The following is a 22,689-nucleotide window of genomic DNA, read 5'->3' as shown; positions in this document are numbered from 1 at the left end:
TTAATCCATGAGTCCAGCTACAAATTAGCTGCTTTTCTTTCCCTTTGGTGATAATAAATAGTGTTTAAACAAAATAAAGCAATTTGATGACCTCCCTTAGGATTTGGGACATTGTAATGGGCCATTTCACTTGATTTTCCTCACAACAAATCAATGAAATAAGTGGCAGACAATTTAGTAATGAAAATAAGTAAGTTGGATGCCTCCCTAATTTGTTGAAGGCCCATTTTCTGGGGCTTGAACTTGTTACATGAGTAACATTGATGATTGATAGTTTATGGCTGTCTCTGACCTCTGAGGCTGCCCTCTAAAAGCTCGTCATGGGCTATGTAGCAGGCCTACACAAGTAAGTGTGACCCCAATGGTCAGACATTTACAAAAACGTAGCCTTCTTGTTTTGTTGGGTGTAATCTCACATCAGAAGTCTCACAGCTGGAACTTACCTGACACGCCATCGTCTGCCAAACTCTCACCTTGTTTTTTGGGTTTTTTTTTTCCTTTGACATTTTTGTCTACGTCACTCTGTGGTTCGTTCAAAAAACTGGTCCGCCTACGTTCTATTCCCGCCCCTTTGCAATATCCTCGATTGTGATTGGCTATGAAGAGCGCCCGTCACTCCTGCCCACCAAGCAAGCCCCTCCCTGTCCACATCGCTCGGGCATTGAGGCGAGGAGCCGGAGCTTCACACCGGGTCGCTGCGTGTCCTTACCGCTGGGATAGGATGCTGTAGCTTTCGCCACAGGACCGTAAGCATTTCTTTTTTTTATTATTTTTTTTATTACTGCTCATAACTCGTGTGAATTTACCCCTGTGTTCGTGCTGTTGGTGTCTCGCTTCCGTTTGAATCAAGCGGCAGAGTTGACAGCGCCGCTGTCGCGTCTGTCGCTGGACGTTTCAGCGCTGAAGTGAGATATCGCCTTCGACAGAATTACTAATGGACTTCCTCCAGACATTTGGTGCTGGATTGGTGTAAGAGTTTTGATGTTTTGGGGCTTTTATCAAGGCTGTGAGCGCCGAGTTTACGACCACATGTTTTTTTTTGGTTTTTTTTGTTAGGGTAAGGCGGACAAGTTTTGATTGCTGTGTTGGCATCAGGAACTGAGCAGGGTTGTGCATTTAATCGGAACACCTGTGTTTTCTCGCCTCGAAGTTTGTCCCGATTGATGACTATTTAGTTCAGCCAATCAGCAACCAATCTGGCACAAGCAGATCATTGTTCTCCCCTTTATTCAGTGTGTACAAATTACATATACAGGTGGTACTGAGGATGTAGTCTTGGTGCTCTGGAAACATGTGATGGACATATTTCACTATTTTGTGACATTTTATATATAATTATCAGTCAATAAACCAAGAAAATAATTGGCGTTTTAATCAATAACGAAAATGATCAACCGTTGCAACCCCTCACACCATTAATTCATGAAATATCATGTGCTCTCTTTCACCTCACTTAGTGGCTCTCGAGTAACTTTATTTTTATTATACTGTAAATCAATATTTGGCCTGAGCACCTCATAGTGGAGACAAGAGTTTGGTTTATGCATGAGTGGTAAAGGCAACACTATCACTGTGCCATTCACGTTCTCAGGATCGCCTGTGGGCACACATTGCCAGACCAGCACATAAGCCAGTGTCAACAAAACTGTAACCCTGACGTTTTTGTGGGCATTTGTAAACTGAGGGTAAGGCTAGTTCATAAGCTGTTATGAAGTTAAAGAATATGTACAGATTTTTATATTACAGGAGATAATAGAGGATACGAATATGAGTTCAAATACAAGTCCTGTACTCACCAAAAAGCCTTAATATGATCTACTGACAGTGTCAGAGTTCATGCTGAAATGACTTCCTATTTAGTGTATATGATGACTGAATAAAAAAATAATCTACAACTATTTTAATATGCAAAACAATGAATTGTTTGCGTACCCTAATTTTTAAGCAAAAATACCAAGAAATCTTTGATTCCAGCTTCTTCACTTTTTCTCTGTTTTGCATGATATTAAACAGGATATTTGGGGGTTTTGAACTGTTGGTCGGACAAAATAAGACATTTAAAGATGGGCTGCAGGAACTTGAGATATTTCAAAGCCCAAATGGTTTAACGCTTAATCGGGAAAATAATCAATTGATGAGGACAACAAAATTTTGCTGGAGAAGTAGGCAGAGCAGTAGTAACAAGAAGCTATCCAGCAGCTCAGCTGTCTGGGTTCAAACCCATGTGTTGGCATTCATCTGCCCAGTTGAAGTGCCCTTGAGCAAGACATTGAGACTTAGTCAATACAAGCTCCAGGAGGCACTGTTCAGATCTGCTCCCCTTCCACTCCAGTGATCCAAAGCAAAAGAGGATGCACCGGAGGCATCAATTTTCTAGTCTCCCAAGCTGATCACTATCAACCCAAAATGTTTCTTCCTGCAGCAACATTTGTGGGCATAAACATCCAGCGTGGCCAACATGACTCACTATTATCTCTATGTCACTCTCTCCTTTACACAACACCCACTTAAAAGCTGGTAAATACAGAGCACTCCTGCCTTGACTAATACTCCAAGTGGCCTCTCTGAGAGCAGCGTGCCTGTGATCTCTTATGGGTTTTTAAGGTTATAGGATGTTGTGCCCTACTTCCAGCCAAGCTCGCCGGTCGGCACTGAGACTCATTTGAAATCATGTTTCTGCAGGTTCTATAAATAGCCCCCATGTTTTATGCCCTCAGATTTTCTATAAAGACTAAACAAAGTGAATATATTCACGCCTTTGGGTTTTTTTTTGTATCCATAGCAACCCATGATTGAGCACTAATACAAAGTGTCCCTTGTCTCAGCAGGAAAAAGACAGAAAGACATCTTTTGTCTTTTAGATGCAGCTTTTCAAAAATGCATCGGTCAGGAATCTGTGGACATGCTGGTTCTCAAGCCTCCTCTCTTTCTGTCTCTCGTTGAGTGCACATGAAAATAACTGCCAGCTGAATGGCAGATTGGGGCTGCTTGTTACCTCTTTGATCACTTGCTGATCTCCACATTAGTTTTTCTCTGCCTGCATACAGGAAACACAGGCACTGTATTGCTTTCAGATGAAAAATGTTGTTAAAAATATCTTCAAACATGCTGCCGCTATCAGCCGGTACACTCAGTCAGGGATGATGTCAGAGGTCAGATAAGCTAAGTGCTACTGCCACAAACCAATCCAAAACCATATGCTGCCACACATCCGTTACACTACTTTGTTATAAAATTCCAGTGTTCATGTATGAAGTAGCCAGATAATATTGCCGGATGTGAGTCTATTTAAAGTAGCTTAGGCTGGCTCTCGCTTTGATAATCAGTGGATCACGCACAGCTTTAACTCCATAAATCTGTGAAGCTCTACTGGAAGACTGGCGCTTTATTGGAGGTAGAGTCCCAGATGGGCCATCTGTGTGGACCTTTTTGCAGTCACAGTCAGCCAGTAATGCGGAGGATATACAGCTATGCGGACAATCAGGTTGATGGCAGTGCATAGGCAGAAAGCAGATGGACTGGCTGCTAAGTCAACGTCTGTGTGTTTGTCATGCCAGGACTGGAAACTCCAGCCTGACTATTCCTCAGGCTTGCTCTGAGATCCTGTCATGGAAACTGGTGAACAACAGACGAGGCTTTGCTTTTTGTAAGCCACAGGGCTTTCCGTAAATATGAACAGTATGCACTGCCTGTAGTCGTGCTCAACTCAAACAGCATGTAAAGGTGGACTTAATGGCTTGTGAGTGTTGTTTTAGTTGAATTGTGCTCTCAAAGCAGCATTCCTGACCATTTCATTGTATTTGCAGTACGTCTGTGCACAGCTTGTTGCAGCAGAGCTTTGGGAGAGCGAAAGCGGTTGGTGAGGCAGGCCTTTTCAGGAGGCTTGGCACTTCAGTGGTTGCTAGGAATGGGGCGAGTGGAACAAAAAGTCTGTTTCCCAGTCTCTTCAGTGTAGCGAAAGAGAAAGTATTCTAGGGGTAAAGAAAGAAGAGCACACCCATGTTAGATTCATTTACTTTGCATCAGCGGGTGTGAGACCACTCAGCACCTATGTTACCTTCTGGTCTCCCATGAAAGACCCACTGTCGTCACACTGTCACACATCCAGATAAAACCAATCTTTCTGCCATTTGCATCTGTTTAATCTCTTCCTCCCTCCCTTCAGCTGATTTCATGCATGCTGACACATTAAAAGACAAAAAAAGAAAGAAACACACACAAGGTAGTCACATTTCCATCCTTTAAACCTTTTATTCCCTCATTAGGGCCTTGTGACTCTGCGACATTGGCCCTTGCCGCGAGAATGACCTCTTTCCGTCTTAACAGATCATTTACAAGGTGTTGTGTCATTAATGATTGACTCCTATTATGTAAGACTGAAGGCAAAACCCCAGCACTTCTAGAGTTACAGTGCAGGAGGCTCAGTGGTGTACAATACTACAGTAATCACTCAGTCGAGGTAAGTAGGGCACTCAGTGGGATGTTCGGGGACTCGCATCTCCCAGTTTCATTTACAGATTTTACAATACATCTGTGGCAGAGAGATTTATAGATTAATACACAGTCTTCACAAAAGCTTTTAAGCTAGTGGGGTGAGGAAGAGTCAGAAGGTAGTGACACTTCAAACTAATGTGCTAAGATCATGTTTGAGGTTTTGCTCTAAGGAAGTGTGTTGCTGCAAACTTTGCTGCTGAGTTGTATCAAAGGGAAAAATAGGAATAGAAGGAAGGGCTGAATGTGTTATGTAAAGCTGCTTCTGCCCTCACTCAGCACTTACTGTGTGTTTTTAAAAAAAAAAAAAAAAAAAAAGGTTGTATTCTTCAAAGAATTCAGTTAGAGCTGGATATTAGCCATTGAGGCCCTGATCTCCTACAACATGCCAATAGATGTTTACAACTGGATGCACCTTTTGTTATGAAACGTCAGCACTACATGCAGATGTATTTATACAGACACAACCATGCAGGAGTTATGTGTGATGAATTCCATAAAGCTTCAGATGCAGCTGAAGACTACAGGCATGTCGCAGCCTGAAAAGTGCAAAAAAAACAACAGCTTGATGAGCTAATTCAAGCTCCCGAGTTTATCATCTGAAGCCTACTCAAAAATGTTGTCAGTCCTTTTAGTCTGTGCTGCTCCAGAGCCGTGAAGTAAGCGAGCCGTCCATGTGTTACAGTCTGCTTTTAGCCCAGTGTTGACTGTTGCTAGATGTGTGTTATGGTGTGTCGGGGGTATCGAAGCACGGAGCACATTCTTTCCTGTTGATGACTCACGTCCTGGGCATGGTACTGACTGTAAGCAAGGCCTTGGGGAACTTCAGAACACACACACACACACACACGCTTCCACCACCAGACTGTTTGCAGGGGATGTAGTTATCAGCATACTTAAAAGCCAGAAGTTTACACAAATTTGCATGCGTGCAAGCACACACAAAGACTACAGGCATCCCCTCAGTGTGTTAGTCCAGCAGACAGGGACGTGCCCTGCTCTCATGTACAGCACACACCCATGTAACCACACTTGAGTTTAGTAGTAGCAGAACCAGCATACACAGGAAGTGGATATAAAACACACATAGCTGTATAGCGTACACATGCATATAGCCAGGTTGGGGCATATCATTTGTGGCAAGGAGAGGGATGGATGTTACACCACACTGAGAAGGTGGTGTTCTCTGCTCACCCCATTCAGCCATAAACCTGTACAGTGCACCTCTGTGATTATGTAGAGGAATAAGACGAAAGTCAAGAAAGAAACAATCAAAATTCACGTTCAGATCTGAAATGCTGGGTCAGGTGGATGAGGCTGGGGAGGTGGAGGAAGTTAAATTTGCTGAAAGCAGCCAGTGATTAAGGTTAGTTAAGGATTCAGTCCTTAGTTTTGTAGTATGCAGATGGAATGGGTGCTAAATGTGCTGCTTAGTGTTAGAAATAAGTTTTGGACATGTCTGATAGGAGGATATAAAGAACATGTGACTACAAAACACCTGTACACACCTGAACGATGGAAAGGCTCCATTTATAATCTGATAATTATCAATCATGGCTTCATTTTTAAAAAAAAATCTTTTTCAGTTGAAGATATAGTAGTTTCACTAGTTTCACACTAGGGCTGAACGATATGTGAGAAAATCATATTGTGATTTTTTTTTTTTTATTGCAGATATTGCGATTGTGATATCAGTCATGATTTTAGTTGAATGATCATTTGCCTGTCTCACTTTCACTGGGAAAAAAAATTAAATCAAGATGATGTGGTTTTCGCTGGGGCTTGTTCCAAACCAGCATAACATGCTGGTTTGGAACAACACTTATGGTGCTAACAATGTTATGACGCATTTTACCTTTATCAAAAAAATTGCAGCTCCTGCATTTTGGATATTGCCTTTGGCCATATTGCGATTGATTGTGCTGCCCTACTTTACACAGTGTGGAAGTTGCATCCGACCCATGTTAAAGGAAGTCACTGGAGTCCTAACTTTTTATTATTATGTTTCACTGACTTGTTTTGTGTGATGCTCTGCACAGTCCAGTGGGAATTTTTGCGCTATTCCTGATGTTCACATGCTTGTTTACAAGTCGACCTTCGATCATAAAACTTGTATGGCACAGCCGTGGTCATAAATACTGACTCTAAAACATTTATGAACTGTGTGTGTGAGAGAGAGAGCTCATGTTAAATGTGTTTCTATCTGGGATATTTGTGTCTCGCTTCCTTAAAGCAAAGCTGCTTTGGACTTTGGGAATTTCACATCCACAATTAGGCTGTTCACAGTTAGTCAGAGGCAGTGAGTAAGTCGTTCCTCCCTGGTTTTATCTGTCCGCTCCTGCGCGCTGCTTCTGTTCTCTTTAAATTGAGCGCACCCGTTGTGCCGCTCTGACATCAGTTTGTTTTAACCTTCCTCCGCAGTGCTGACTGTTGTGGCGTGGCCTTCAAAGGTCAGAGTGATGCTCCTGGCGGCTCTGCTGTGATCTGTGTTACTGCGGTTTCCACAGAAACAAGACTGCGGTGGGCAGAAAGTGGTCAAGTCGCAAAAAGATGACGTCGCCGTCGCCCACTCACAGTGACAGCAGCAGCTCCTCCAAACATGACAGCAACCAGGTGTGTGTGTGTGTCGGTTGTGTACCTGTGTGTGCGAATCAAAATTGCTTGCAGCCACTGTTAGCATTTCAGCTTCTGCTTTTCCTCTCAGTTAACATCAGTTGACCTCAGATTTGCTTAATTTCATGCACCATGTCCCACACTGTCCCTAAAGCTATGAAGCAGGTCAGATATAATTAATGTGTGTTTGTTTTCTAGATCAAACAGTTGGAATTGATTCAATTATTATTTTGTACTCTGTGACTGAACATGTAAGTCTCACTAGAAAGGCAAACAGCAGCCTTTAAAGACTGAAAAATGTCAGTATTTAAAAACAATGTTTTTACGGTAACATTTATTGCAGTTGGCAACAGTACTTACACTACACTTAAATATTGTCTGTGATGATGATGATGATATATGTACTCTTTACAGTGTTAGATTCTGTCTTTCATTTCGTGGGAAGTAGTATCACTAACTCTTACTATATTGCTCCTGTGCCTCCCTCCAGGACAGCTGGGAGATTGTGGAGGGGCTCAGAGGGGTTCCTGCCAGCATGCAGGAGCCTGACAAGCAGGAGGGTTTCCTGCTCAAGAGGAGGAAGTGGCCCATGAAGGGATGGCATAAGGTAAGCAGCGAGGTCGTACTTGTTATCACAGAACAACACCTCCACCTCGGTGCTGTCTCTTACTGAGCCAAACACCGATTTTCACTCTAAACCTCATTGCTTTTGATACAAGGGGGTATCTGAGCAATCTGTGGAGCAAAGCAGACTTTTCTTTTTTAGTATCCTCCATCATGTTCAACACGTGTAGTTGTGCTTTCTGTAGTGAAATACTGCAACTATGCATTTTAAGAGTAATACTGTATCTGGGCTTTAGTTGTGATTTCTTTCCTGCTGGCAAGGTGCATTGCTGGTTCAAGATTGAACCAGCAATGCATTTAGTCCCCCTTTCATGTCTAAACTAGAGCTCTGACCTGCTGTCTTTTAATACCTCGAGCTATTTCTACATTTCCTCCTCTTCACCATTATAGCCCTCCGTCTTTCCTTCTTTCCATTCTTTTTTATTCCCTGCTGATTATACTGTAACCCTGACTCATCTTCCTCCCCCTATTCTCTCTGTGAGTGTGCTCATGCATACCTGGAAACTTCTGCCTTGCAACATAAAGGAATTTCCACTTTAATAGGCATCATGTTAAATCACAAAGTGCCTTGTGAGTGTATTGGGTTTTTTTTTTTTGTGAAACTTAAGTGGGCAAAGTTTTCTTAAAAGCTGTGGTTATGCCTGTGTATGGTAATTATCCACACTGCCGATCGCTTATTTCACTGCTGCTGTTGTAAAATGTGAATGTCAAGGTCAAGGGAAAGTGGTGTTATTGGAGCAAAACTGCACAATGTATGCAAACTTTTTTTTTTATTGGTGTTTTTAACTATTGTATAACCAAAGAGTGCAATACATCTGTGAGTCATTCTTGTGACTAAACAGTGATTAAGTTTGATTTCTTCCCACCCAGAGATACTTTCTGTTGGAGAAAGGCATCTTGAAGTATGCAAAGCGTGGAACTGATGTAGGTATCACCTAAAGAGCACCATCTGTCTGTCATTGTTACACACAGACACATGCTAACAAAGTGTTTTTGCACAGCTGAAGAAGGGAAAGCTTCACGGCTGCATAGACGTTGGCCTCTCTGTCATGTCAATCAAGAAGAAAGCCATGTGCATTGATCTGGACACAGAGGATAACATCTATCACCTAAAGGTAATTGTCAACACATACAGATACTGTATGTGGAGCTAAGTCTAGTTGAATCCAGTGTGATTCTGTGTCATCGCTCTCTCAGCGACGTACACAAATGCCTTGACGCCTACAGGTTTTTTTCCTCCCCCTTTCATTTCCTGTGTCTGTTTCATGCTCAGACACTCACAGCAGTTTTCTCCAAGTTCCTGCTCCTAATTTGACTTTATGGCACCCAGGTGAAGTCTCCAGAGCTGTTTGAGGAGTGGGTGTCAAAGCTGCGTCATCACCGCGTCTTTCGGCAGAACGAGATTGCCATGTATCCCCATGAGAGGCACCTCTTCCACCCCCATGCCTCGTCCTCCCCCTCCCTCAATGACTCTCTGAGAAAAGTGAGTTGTTTCAGGGCTCGTTTGTAGGAAACATTTTGGAAAAAAAAAAAAAAAAACATCTTTGTTGTTGCTCTTAAATTTGATGCAGTATGGATGTGGTTATGTGATATCGCCCTTCCTCGTCTGTGTCTCTCTCAAACAGAGGGCTACACTAACCAAGCAGGCATCAGTCCACCAGGCCAAGGTCAGTTCTTGGCTCCATTCCTCAGAGGACATGGACAAGTGCTGCAAAGGTTGGTCGCTCTGTGCCGTTTTCTCTGTTTCTCTCTGCTTTTCTTGCTCCACTAATTGCCTCCTGGCTTGCCTGTCATCCTCTCTTGTCAACAGTTTTGTGTCTCACTGCAGCGAATCTCTTCTATTTTATCTCTCATCACTTCCCCTGCACGCACCCAAACTTTCCTCTAATGATAACCCGTCTTTTGCTCAGACTTGGAGGAGTGTGAATCGTACCTGCTTGAACTCAACCTGCTGCTGAAGAGCATGGAGGTCCTCCACCGCACATACTCGGCTCCAGCCATCACCGCACTACAAGTAAACAAAAGCACACAGATTAAGTTGTATGTGGTCTAAAATGTCAATGTGTTGCTTGTCTTTATTAAAGCTTTTTGCAGAAATGCTTGATAAAAATGGATTTGCTAACTGGCTGATGTTCCCATGGAGTAAGAAGCAAAATAATGATCTTACTCATGAAAATAACGAGATGTTTATGGTTGCTCGCGACAATATGGGACGTCATTTTGATTTCTACCTTCCTAACATTTTTTTTTTCATACCAAAGGCATCTACTTATGACATCCCCAAAAAGGAGAAGAGGCCAAGGAGGTGGCGATCCAAAAACAGTGGCAAAGAAACCAAATCCACTCTACAGGTACATGCACTGCTCGTGATTATGAAATATTAGCATTCAACAGTGAGAATGAAGGGAAAATAATGGCTTACGTTTCTTCATCTTTCTCTGTGTTTGTCCCCCAGGTCCCAAGCTGTATCTCTTCCAAGTCCCCCCGTCTCCATGCCTCCAACCCCAACCTCTCCACCACCGAGTCCAACCCCCAGGAGGTCTGTCCTGAATCCCCAGACTCACCTACAGATGTGAACCGTCTTCAGGAGGACTTCTGCAGGCTGGCCAACAACAGTGAGTCCCCGCCTAAGTCAGCACATGATTGGTCAGGAGATCTGTTTAGTTTAGATATTAAAATATGTTTTTCTTGTTTCTACATGGTGAGACAGTTTCCATGACAACTCTTATCATTACCCTCTTTGTTTCTGTCTCCTCTCTTCAGTCCACACCACCCTGAAATCAGCCTTTAGTTCCCTGGTGGCAGAGAGAGACAGACTGAGGCACACCATCGACATGCAGGCCCCCCAGCCAGTGCAGGTCATGGGCTTAAAGACTGCCTACGCCTCAGTGAGTGCCTGTGTGATTCAGTTGTCGTAATTATGCACAATTAAACCACAACGACATCATACCACAGGTCCAACTGGCTTTTTATCATCTAAACAGGAATGTTCAGGCGGCTCCCACTCCTTGGTCCACCAGGTGTCCAATGAGAGCAGAGCATCTATCCCCGAGTCAATATCAGAGTTCTTTGACGCTCAGGAGTACCTTCTGTCCTCTTCCTCCTCTGAGAATGAGGTCAGACACAATCTAGTACCTCATCCTCTTCCTATTCTTCATGTTCAGAGCTAAATGCTGGGGTATTTTAATAGACTTATTGAGACTAACTCTATAAAATGTGAGAAAATTGGGAAAAAAATCATTCTGGTCATCATCACACCTTCCCAGACTAGAAGATGACACCTTTTTAAATGTCTTGTTTTCTCCGACTAACACACAAAATCCAAACAAGCTGTAAGTGGTAAATGTTTGGCATTTTTTTCTTTTATAAATGACCTTAACGTTGTTATTGAGTATTTGTTTCAGTGCTGTAGTGAGTCAAATGTAATAAAGGGCTAGTCAAAGTAATCTATGTTTTATTAATCCTAGAACTGGGCGTTGCCCAAACGCAGCTGGTTTTAAGACAACTAACAAATATACAACAAACATACAGTACAGTGGGTGGATTATTTATTTTTCTATTCTCATGACTGAGGACTTGTCAGTTCGTGTGTTTTTGTCTTTTGATTCTATGTTTGGACGCTTGCTGACCTTTCACCATCGATCTTCTGTCTCCAGGTGTCCGATGATGAATCGTACAACAGCGAAGGCAGTGACACTGTCTCCATGGATACCTGCAGCAACGAGGGTGGCAGTGAGAGACACAATTCTGGTACATGATGCAGTAACAAGTTGTGTCTGTGTATGTGTGTGTGAGACGGTGTAAAGAGACCTTACTCTGTCATAGAGAGACAGGACATGTCCGTCTCTTTGCACTAAGCCTCTGTGTGTGTACGTCTGTGTGTCAGCAGCAAATAAATTATAAATGTCTGGAGTCGGAGAAATTACTCACTTACTCAGAATATGTGTTGAACATGACCACCAGTGTTTACAAACTCAGTGCAGTGTTTTATCGCACAGTATGCGACAGCTCATCTGTGAACAGGCATCATTGATGCACTGCTGCAGATGGTATCTAAGATTTACGTTTTCACTGCATGAAACCTCCAGGGAGCACAAAAGAGAAGAATCTGGGAATCGATTAAATGCGCAATATGTAATTTTCTGTCGCTAGGGGTCTCTCAATCAAAACAATAACAAAATGAAAATTTCAAGACATTTTGTGGTTTAATTTTTACGTTTGAATGCATTTGTTAGACTACACATTAAATGGGTTTTTGAATTCTTGTGCCAGTAAAATGAGTATTGGACTGATGCTGATAAAAGCCAACATTTGTGTCATTTGTGTATTATTTTGTATATTTAAATATGACCATTTTCCTTCCAAATACTTCTAAAAAACACACCATTCAGTCAAACTGTATGACAGTTTCTCCTGGAATTTCCTTATTGGCTTTCAAAAAGCATTTAGACCATAGTGGGACACCAAAAGTTTCCACTGACACAGTTACATTGACAGCTTGTTTACACTGGGTGAAAAGAGTTTTAAGGCTGGCTTTAAGTGCCACCTCTGAAGCTCCAATATAGCTTTGCAGAGACTTTACAAAATTTCATTTTAGACAATGCACCTTCAAGCACCTACCTCTGCTCACACTGCTCTGTCTCACTTGTTACTGCTCTTAAAAATATCATTTTCCTCCTGTTGTCTCAATGCTCCTCTCTCCACATTTCTCTCCTCCAGTCAGTAGCGTGCTGACCCTGGCTCGCCGGCGCTCCACGCTGCCGTCTCCCAGTCCCACCAGCAGCGTGAGCCTGTGGAACATCCTGAGGAACAACATTGGGAAGGACCTGTCCAAGGTGGCCATGCCAGTGCAGCTCAATGAGCCACTTAACACCCTGCAGAGGCTGTGTGAGGAGCTGGAGTACAGCGAGCTGCTGGATACTGCCAACCAGACCCAAGACCCTTACCAACGCATGGTGAGAGGAGAGAACACACACACACACACACACGTACACATGATAACATTGCATGTGTAAATATGCAGAAGCAAGATGGAGCCTTGTAAACAAGTGCTAGTTCTACTTAAAAACTTGAGCTCTCATGTACACACAGACATTTACACATGCATAAGCTAGTCCCATTTGAGCACTGACTCATACTCTGATAACCCACTAACTTAGCTTGCACAAAGTAGAAATATTTCATCTAAGTCATCTGATGTGCATGTGAACAAAAGTGCACAAAGAGAAAAAATAGGGGATGTGTTTTGAATTCAGCGCTCTTCCTTATCTTTTTTTTTTTTGTTTCTCTCTGTGTCTGTTTGGAAGACCCTAACTATCTGACACACATTTATAGTCAAATGGACACCTGGTAGTTACATAGAAACAAAAATTTAACATTCACAAGTTCCATAACTAAATACTGTAGAACATACTTCACACTGCACAGATATGTAGTATTACATATCACAGTATATGTATTTACATAGACTGAGGACATGAAATTTTGTGAGGCCAATGTCACCACTAAGAAAACCATCGGAGTGTACCCTAATAACAAAACACAGACCTCTGCTGAAAGGTGACAGTGTATTAAGGAGAGGAGAATTGCTTTTATTAATGGAGGCCTAGTTAAGTTAAAGAGAAATTAACTAAGATCAATTTGAAAGAAAAATAGAGTGAGATATAAAGAAAAGGTAGATGGTAAGCTCTGCTCTGGTAATGCCAGGGAAGCCTGGAGTGGACTCATTGTTATGATGGGTAGGGAGGGAAAAAAGCAGGATGGCCAAATGAATAAAGGGATATGTTTTGCTAATGATCTGAATAATTTTTATTCTAGATTTGCTAATCCCCCTTTCTTTAACCCTAAAGATATTGATAACTTAAATATACTTATCAATAGTACTGATCACTCCTCACTTATACTGCCAGAAGCAGAAGTAGCAGCCAGCCAAGCTAGAATCAAACCTGGTAAAGCACCTGGACTTGATGGATTAAAGGGTGATTCAATCATGTAGGTTTCAGCTTGCAGCAGTTTTTATGAAACTGTTCCAGCTTTTATTGAATGAGTATTCTGTTCTCAAAATAAGGAAAGTCTCCAGTAATAAGCCCAGAGCAACAGAGCTCAATGATTTTAGACCAGTTGCATTGACCAGCAGCAACATCTCTAAGTCAATGGTTTGATCCAGTACAGGTATCCTCTAAGAAGGGCCGAGGTACTGGAGACGTAACACTGACACTGACGAACAGTATTAGTGACCATCTACAGCAGTCAAAAAGTTACTCCAGACTTTTATTTATGGATTTCAGGTCAGCTTTTAATTGTATGCAGAAACAGTGTGACATTAACACTAACAGCCACGTTCTACAGTGGATTCCTCACAGATCCACCACAGAGGGTGAGCTGCAGTTGGTATTACCTCTGACACGTTTATTCTAAATACGGGAGCACCCCACAGCAGTGTGCTTTCACCTGTTTTGTTTTTCTTGTATACAAATGAAATGCAAAGTATGAATTCAATCTGCCAATTGCATAAATATGCTGAGGACTTGGTGCTAGTCAGGGGACACAGTTAATCAGACATGTTTCCACTACATTAGTGAGCTTACCAAGTGGTGTGAAGACAGACAGTGTCCTGGTTATTAATGAAAGTAAGACAAAGGAGTGGGTTGTCGGGAGCCACCACAGTGCCTGTCATTATTTTCCATCTGTTCTGTTTAATGATCAGCCTGTTGAAGTTGTGGAAGAGTTCAAATATTTAGCAACAGCCAACACTGAGAAAATTTTTAGAAAAGCAGAACAGCGCTTGTATCTAATCAGGAAATTGGACTCTATATAAACAGGAGCATTTTTGAGACTGTTTACAGAAGTCTTGTGGAAAGAGTTTTAACTTTTTAAAACCAGGACACCAGGGGTCTAAGAGCAAAATCAGACTGACCAGGATTACAAACATGGCCAGTAAAACTATTAGGAAAGAGCAAAAACAACTGGAGTGTGTATACAGGCTGCAGGTGAAACAGAAAGCTTGACAAATTGTATCTGATCCTTTTCATCCCCTTTGTAGATCCTCAACAGCAACCAAGAACATTTAGTCCTTTATACCAAATGCAATGACTCTGTTGAACTCATCAGCATCATTCACTCTGGAATCATGTCCATTATTTTTTATTTGTCTTGTGAATGTTGTTTGAGGTTTATTATATTATATTAATTATTCGTGAGTTACAATGATTTATTTTTACCAACCTATGAAGCTAATGGCAAATTTCCACATCTGGATGATAGAGATTATTATTATTATTATTTCCATACATTGGATCAATTAAAAACAGTTGGTACATACGTTAGTGCATGAGACAGCTGTATGGCTTTATTACCTGTTGTGTGAAATGACATCAGCATATTGCAGTTCATGCAGCTCAATAGTTGTATGAATTGTATCACTTCTAAATCACAACCACGATTGTTATGGTTTAATTTTATTAGTTGTATGTTGAATTAAATACTGATGTAAGCTGTCCTAAATACTGCTGGTGCCATATGCACTGTTACTTGCTATTAATAAGTACAGCTCTGTGTGTAATGCAAATTCAGCATTTTTCTCCACCTGCAGCAAATTGTATAAACCCATAGATGTCAACACTATAAATATGTCAGGTAATTTTTTTTATTTTTTTTCCCATAAACATTGATACATGTCATCTCTGGTTCTCTACGCAGGTGTACGTTGCTACTTTTGCAATAACTGCCTATGCATCCACCTACCATCGAGCAGGAAGTAAACCCTTTAACCCCGTCCTGGGAGAAACATATGAGTGTGACAGACCTGATAAGAGCTTCAGGTTTATAGCTGAACAGGTAGGTTTACCTATTGAGAATACAGCCCCTTCACAGGATTGGCTACTTTTGAGTTTATTTCACCAGAACCTGTATCACAAAGAATATGTTTTGAAGTTTATATGTAAAGTGATTGAGATCAGACTGATTTTCCTGCCAGTTAAACGTACTGTAATCGCTGTATGTATTTAAATTATTTGAAACACTGATATGTAATTCTTAAATGAATTGTCGCACCTTGGTTGTGAACAGCGCCCCCTTCCTGTTGTATGTTTTAAAGACATTTACAAGACTTCTCACAAAATCCAGTCTAGAAGTCCCGCACTGACCCGCCAGTCTTCTCTCTGGTGGTGTTGTTTGATTACAATTATTACATTGATGTCTTAGAATATGTGTAGTAATGATTTATAGCTGGCAACCTTTCCCACCTTTTGTGTTTGACTGATGAAAACACCTTCATGAGCTACAAAGTGCATTGTTTTTGATATCTTCTTTCAATTTCCCAGGTGAGTCATCACCCACCTGTGTCAGCATGTCACTCTGATTCAAGGAACTTCACCTTTTGGCAAGGTGAGCAGGAGCGAGCATGTTTGGAATAAACATCCAGCTTCCCCTCTGCTTGGCTGAGCTTACTTGTCTCAGTGCTGCCACGCCTTTGTTTCTGAGAATTTTTTATGTGCTGTAGGTTATATTTGAGGTCAAAGCTGATGTTGTGCAAGATTAAGTAAACTCATTGAACTTTAGGTGGCCTTGGTGATCTCTGTAATTTTCCATTGTGTGATAATTACAGATAATTACAAATTGCTGTGTAGCTCATGCTAAAGTGACCTCATTTGTTGTTCAAAATCTAGCATCTTGTTCAGAAACAACTGAACCTTAGCCTTTGGTAGTCAGAGAAACTGCAGACAAACTGCTGACTAGTTTGCATTTCTGTCCGTGCACGTGAATAAAGATGCTGATTTATAAAACAAGACACTGTTGTTTGTTGAAGAGACCAGAAAAAGAACCTTGAATATCTAAAGTGGGATATTTCTATTGTCACAAGCAAACACCTGTTACTTTGTCATCCATTCTCCTTTAGATGTCCGATGGAAAAATAAATTCTGGGGAAAATCCATGGAAATTGTTCCCATGGGAACCACACATGTCACACTACCTGCGTAAGTCCTTCACTCCTTTACTTACTGTGTGTGGGCGTGTGTTTGCATGTGCATACGTGTAAGTATTCTTCTATGTTTAACATAATGCACAGTATAGGCTGTGAGTGTAAGTGTCAGAAATGAAACCTGATGTTTTTTTGATGAGTACAGTATGTGTGTGATTTCTCCAGCTTTGGGGACCACTACGAATGGAACAAAGTGACATCCTGCATCCATAACATCCTGAGCGGCCAGCGCTGGATCGAACACTATGGAGAGATGGCCATCAAGAATATCAACAGTGACGCCTGCCAGTGTAAAGTCACCTTTGTCAAGGTCAGGAAACACAAATATTCAAATCATTGTCTTAAAACTTAACAACGCAGAAAAACTTCTTTAGTCTCTGTGGGATGTCACTTGCTCCTTCAGTGGATTTCTTGTGTTGTAGAGACAAACTATACCTAATTGTACAACAACTTCTCCTCCTTTCAGTATGTTTTTGTTTGTCACATTCTCATGAACCTCTGTGAGTGATCATTAGCCGCCTGACATTTAGCACTTGACTTTTAGCTTCATCATCCTCTGAGCAAACAAATGCAGGGAGAAAAAAAAAGTACAGCATGTTTTTATGCAGTGCTGCTTGCTCAAACAGACTTACTCCCTGTGTTCTGTACCATCTACACTGTCAAGGCACACAGTCCCCTCTTCTGGACAAAAAGAGGAACTGACGTTTCAAAACATAAAATCATTAGAAATCAGAATGGCGCCCAGTAGGGCACATTCCTCTAACAAGGCCAAACAATCCTGCATGTGTCTTTTGTTCTCAGGTATAGCTTTATTTCTTTAATCCTTACACAAGACAGCTGTATGGTTTTATCACCTGTGAAATGATGATGTCAGTATTATACAATTCATACCTCTCTAGAGTGGTATGAATTGTCTCATTACTGTGTCACTACAACCAAATTTACCTGCAGGCGACAGTGTTTCTTCTCATATCATATTAAGGACTTTACTCGTGGCTCTGATGATGTTGCCTGTAATTAACAACTCCGCCTCTTTCACAAGAGTCAGTTGATAACCAGCTTCATAGTGCAGGTTAACAAGGATGGCCGATGTTAGGCTCATCAAAGCCAAAAATCGAAGAGATATTCTGGGTCCTGAGGCTTCTGTTGTTTGTTCACGTCGCCTGTCTTGTTTTGTAGGGATAATGTACTTTGTGTTGGAAGTTGCAGTCGAGCTCCAGCAGCAGGTGGGCGCAGTCCCACGGGCAGCTTAGTTAGTTTTCATGTTGCTGTTGGCCGTTTGGTTGCAAGAATGAGGATCCCTACAGCGATGATGCCAATACACAAAGCTTTTCAGTAGCCATTAACCACAGCTACACCACAGATTCTGCAGCAGGAAGGTCCCGGTCACTCTCCACTGCTGCACTGCTACCCTCAGACTGTCACTCTCCTTAATTTCTATTTTTTATTTCTATATTACTGCCTATATTTTCAGTGGCAATTCTTTGCTACTCTACAAGGCTTAATTAATATTTTACGTCTGAATTTGATAATTGCAGGCAAAATCCTGGAGCTCTACAGTGAATGAGATAGAGGGCGTGGTCACGGATTCAAATGGAAAAGTTGTACACACCATTTTTGGAAAATGGCACGAGTCTGTGTTTCAAGGAGACCCACCGTCTGCCACGTGCATCTGGAGAGCAAGTGAGTGATTGGTCCTTGGAAATGTCAGTCAAACAGCCTTTACACTACAGCAGCTCCATTGATATGACACAGCAGTTGCTAATGTGTATGTGTGTATATGTAGACCCCATGCCAGAGGACCAAGAACAGTACTATGGCTTCACCCAGTTTGCAGTGGAGTTGAATGAGCTGGACTCCACCCTGAGACCTCTGCTGCCCCCAACAGACACGCGCTTCAGGCCGGACCAGAGGTTGGCACTCTTCATCTGTCTGTGATGTTGATTTCTGTTTCCACAGAAACCCTCCCTACGCTTTCTAGAAACATTATCCTTTTTATTCCAATGACCTGGACAGATGACCCTGTAGTGTAAAATGATTTAAAGCTACCAAAACTGACCATTTGGCCCCAAACTATTTTTTTTGCACATATTTTTTTGACCAAGTCAAGTGCAAAGTGCTGCACATCAGAAATATGACCATAGCCATGGCAACAGTCTATGGGAGTTTGGATCCAAGAGGATGAAGTCACACAAATACCAATGTCAGCTCACACAGAAAGAGATTATATTATATATACAGAACATAGTAAGATTTTCCTAATTACTTTAGCTTGGATAAATAACACTCATAAAAATGTATTTAATTCCGACATGCCTCAATTAGTCAACTCAAGCACAGGAAAAAAAAGGAATCGGCATCAAAAGAGAAAATGTTTTTCTTCTTATGGCATCACTAGAAAATTAACTTATAACGTGAATGCAATCTGCAGATAATTTGATTCACAATGGTACTTTGTAAACAACACTGGCCAAGGCTGAGCACTTCAGAGTGTCAATGAAAATGACGTGGGTTCATTTAGGAGCTAATACTGAAGTCAGCTGTAGCTACCACCGCTGCTAATATTCATAACGTTTCCTGTTGACGTGGGAGAAAAGTTCAGATAAATGGTGTTGATGCTCTGATAAGACCAATGTTCTTCTGTTCATCACTGTCTCTGTCTTCTTTGTCCAGGCTGCTGGAGGAGGGGAACTCAGATGCAGCAGAGGAGCAGAAACAGAGGATAGAGCAGCTCCAGAGGGAGAGGAGGAAAGTGCTGCAGGACAATAACATGATGCACCAGCCCCGCTTCTTCAAGTATGTGGCTCTTCACTTGTTTGTTCTCTGCATATGAGTCTTTGTGTGCAATCAGGCACAGTGTTCACGTGTGTTTTTCCATGTAATTGTTCTGTCCCAAATAATCGGACACCTCCGTGACAGCCACTGCGTCTAATGTGTAATAAATGCTTGTGACTGATGAACAAACTGGGTGATTTATAAATAAGTTTCCAGCTCATCATAGCAAAAAAAGTCATGTGAACCTTTATGTCATTGTCCATTACATCACATCCATTTCAGAAGTAACTCATCGTTCATCAGATTCTCTGCTCATCATTAACTGTATGTTACACCCGGAAAATTAAAAATGCAATCCTCCCCGTTTTGAATCAGACATATTTAGTGTGAAATTGCAGTGGATGCACAAAAAGATTAAATGTTTTGTGACTAACAGATTCATGTCAAGCCTAGCCAAGAGGATATTAAGAATATTTTTTGGTTGATGCAACTTTATATTGATATTTATGTTTAATTTTAAACCAAATCATTTCAGAGTAGTTAATATTATTCTGGAAATTGATGTGGTCATTTAATATGCTGCACATTTTACAGGTAACTTACAACTAACTGTTGATCCATTCAAGATGCTTCAGTGATTAAAAACAGCTTTCAATCTTGTTGTGTTGACAGGAAGTCTAAGGACGACACGTGGGTGAGCAACAACACATACTGGGAGCTGCGTAGAGACCCCGGCTTCAGTAAAATGGACTTCCCTGTGTTGTGGTGACCTCCCCACTACAACTCATCATGAAGAGGGAATAGTAAAACAGAACTGAGACCAGCCTCAAAGCGTCCTGACTCGGTGAACATGAATCACTCCGTGTCATGGTAACCCGAACCAATGAGGACTTCCTGCTTCCAATTTTTGGACAGAGCAGAGCCTGTAGAACTTCTGTAGTAGTTTCTGTTGTTTATTGTGTTTTTCCTAAAGGGTACACTTTCTCCTCTCATTACTATAACTGTAATTTACACAAGTGTTGGTGTGAAGTAAATATTCATATCATTATGTTCTGTTTCATCTCAGCATTTACCAAAGTGCCTTTTTATTGCAGTGCTGCACTCAATCAACTGCTTTAGCAGTTATGCAAAAACACTTTTATTAAGAGATTTTAACAACGCCTCGTTGGAAGATGTCAATATATGTGGACTTTACTGGAGGAAGTAGGATCAGGGTTGGAAGTGAACTTGCTCAAAAGGTCAAATGTTGGTAAAGTGCTGCTCCATCCAGTCAGCTTCATGACTCCAGGATTTTCTGATTGCTTTAGCCAGTGGCTGATCGTAGCTTCTAATTCTAAAAGAGGGACTCAGCCTTATTTCAGTGTGCTGCCTTGTTGTAACCAGTCATGACTGTCATAGGACTGTAGACACAGTTTTTTTTACTGAGGGGGGAAAAGCAATAATACTCCATGTTAAAAGAGAACAATAAACTGTACAATGGACGGACAAGTTATGGTGTGTCACATGTTGTTTGTTTTTCTGGGTTTAAGGGATGAACCACAATTTTGGTAACTTGTTTTTCTCACTGCTAAAAAAAAAAAAAAAAGTGGATCCGTCCCAAAGATAATGATCATGAAGGATTGCTCTGGTGAGGTCATTGTTAGTGAAAGATAATTGAAACAAATGTGGTGTTAGGATTGGGTTTAATATAACAGGAACACACAAAACCATACACTTCCTCTCCAAATAACTGATGTAATATGTTGAACATCAGTCATGACAGTTAAAAGCACAAAAAATGTATTACCCTGATAAAACCTTTGTTTGCTTGTTGGGAGGGTAACTATATATATATTTTTTTTCACTGAAGTACTGTAACAGTTTTGAGGTATTTGTACCTTTCAATTGAGTATATCCTTTTTTGTGCCTTTACTTGTGCTTTTCATTCAAATTACATTTTATACATACATGTACATTATATACTTTTATACTCCTTCATACTAATATTTTTAAAACAAAAAAAATATCATTACATAATTTCCATTCACCTGTTATCTATAATTACTCGTCCTTTGCAGGGTCATGTGGGTGTGAATCCATGTTAACTTTCAGTCCTGTGACAGACCGGCAACATGTCCAGGATAAACCCTGCACAGATCGCCTGTCTATTACAAAGCCGATACACATACACAGACAGCTATTCACACATATGGGCAATTTAAAGTTTCTAGTTAACTTAACCTGTATGTCTTTGGCACTGTGGGAGGAAGCAGAAGCATCCAGAGCAAATCCACACTGGCACCAGTTGGTCAGCAGGCCCTTACCAAAACCTTCTTCCTGTTTGGCGACAGTGCTAATCACTGCACAACCTCCGCACCAGCCTGCATGTGATGTTTTCCAGATGTCCTTAAGTATTTCCATCACCTTCTCTTCTACTGCCTCATCTTCCTCAAAATCTTGACTGAGGGTCATCTGTCTCTGGGGGAGATCATGTTCCACAGGCCCATAATCTCCCTCTGGTGGCTAAGTCCCTGCACCATCTTCTGTCCGTTGTGCCTTTGCAGAAAATCATTCATCATTTAGGAATTTAGTTTATAAACACAATACCTTCGAGGTTATAAGAGCCTGACTAACATTGAACAAACAAAATTTTTTACATAGGCCATCAACTACAGGGATTATGCAAACCCTGGTTAGTGACAACAGCAAGGAAACACACTTCCCCACTGTCAAGATTCGATCATCCCCTCAGAGAGGATTCAGGGCTCCACCCAGGAGAAGTTGTGGGCTGAGGTTAGGGCACGGTGCCCTGCTGGATTGAGAGCCCCCAGTCTCTTCAGAAGAGTGCTGCAGTGCTGGCTTGCTGTGAAGCACACAGCCCCTCTGTGTGTTGAATTAGCTCATCCCTCTTAGCTCTCATAGCTCTCTTGATGTCCAGTGGATTGGTTGCTTGTAATACCTTTCAGATAGAATATATATATATAATTAAATCATTTGTGAAAGTTAATTGTATTACATTATAGTGTATTATACTCCAATAAAGAGTATATGCTTTATTGCTACACCATACGATACACAATACTATACATACATACAGCACATACACTATACACTACATGTCTGTAAAATCTCATTTTTTGCACATACACTACATTAATACACATAAAGGACAAAAGTAAACCCCAAATTATAAGTTTTAAGTTCCTCATTTTAGTATAAAACTTTGT

The 22,689-nt window shown here is 41.3% G+C and overlaps 1 protein-coding gene across 2 annotated transcripts; it reads left to right on the top strand.

Moving 5' to 3' along the window:
- The first annotated feature begins 629 nt into the window (after nt 1–629).
- Nucleotides 630–20,975, top strand: LOC139634069 (oxysterol-binding protein-related protein 3-like). Of its 2 annotated transcripts, none has more exons than XM_071500313.1 (22): nt 630–746; nt 6,913–7,104; nt 7,595–7,711; nt 8,599–8,652; nt 8,730–8,843; nt 9,059–9,211; nt 9,354–9,444; nt 9,639–9,742; nt 9,990–10,079; nt 10,184–10,343; nt 10,492–10,616; nt 10,713–10,844; nt 11,385–11,478; nt 12,448–12,683; nt 15,427–15,564; nt 16,050–16,113; nt 16,625–16,703; nt 16,874–17,018; nt 18,247–18,391; nt 18,495–18,621; nt 19,382–19,504; nt 20,156–20,975. In XM_071500313.1, exons 2-22 carry the CDS (start codon nt 7,042–7,044, stop codon nt 20,250–20,252), a joined length of 2,451 nt encoding a protein of 816 aa, XP_071356414.1. In that variant the 5' UTR covers nt 630–746; nt 6,913–7,041; the 3' UTR covers nt 20,253–20,975. The 2 variants fall into 2 exon arrangements, with proteins under 2 accessions (XP_071356414.1, XP_071356415.1); XM_071500314.1 differs by having other exon boundaries at nt 634–746; nt 6,999–7,104.
- Nucleotides 20,976–22,689: the final 1,714 nt, after the last annotated feature.

The sequence above is a fragment of the Trachinotus anak genome, unplaced genomic scaffold (assembly GCF_046630095.1).
Source record: "Trachinotus anak isolate AG129_WGS33_773 ecotype Australia unplaced genomic scaffold, CSIRO_AGI_Tana_v1 ptg000016l, whole genome shotgun sequence".
Taxonomy (NCBI): domain Eukaryota; kingdom Metazoa; phylum Chordata; class Actinopteri; order Carangiformes; family Carangidae; genus Trachinotus; species Trachinotus anak.
Note: the sequence above shows the minus strand (reverse complement) of the source record. Positions and strands in the feature narration are given on the sequence as shown.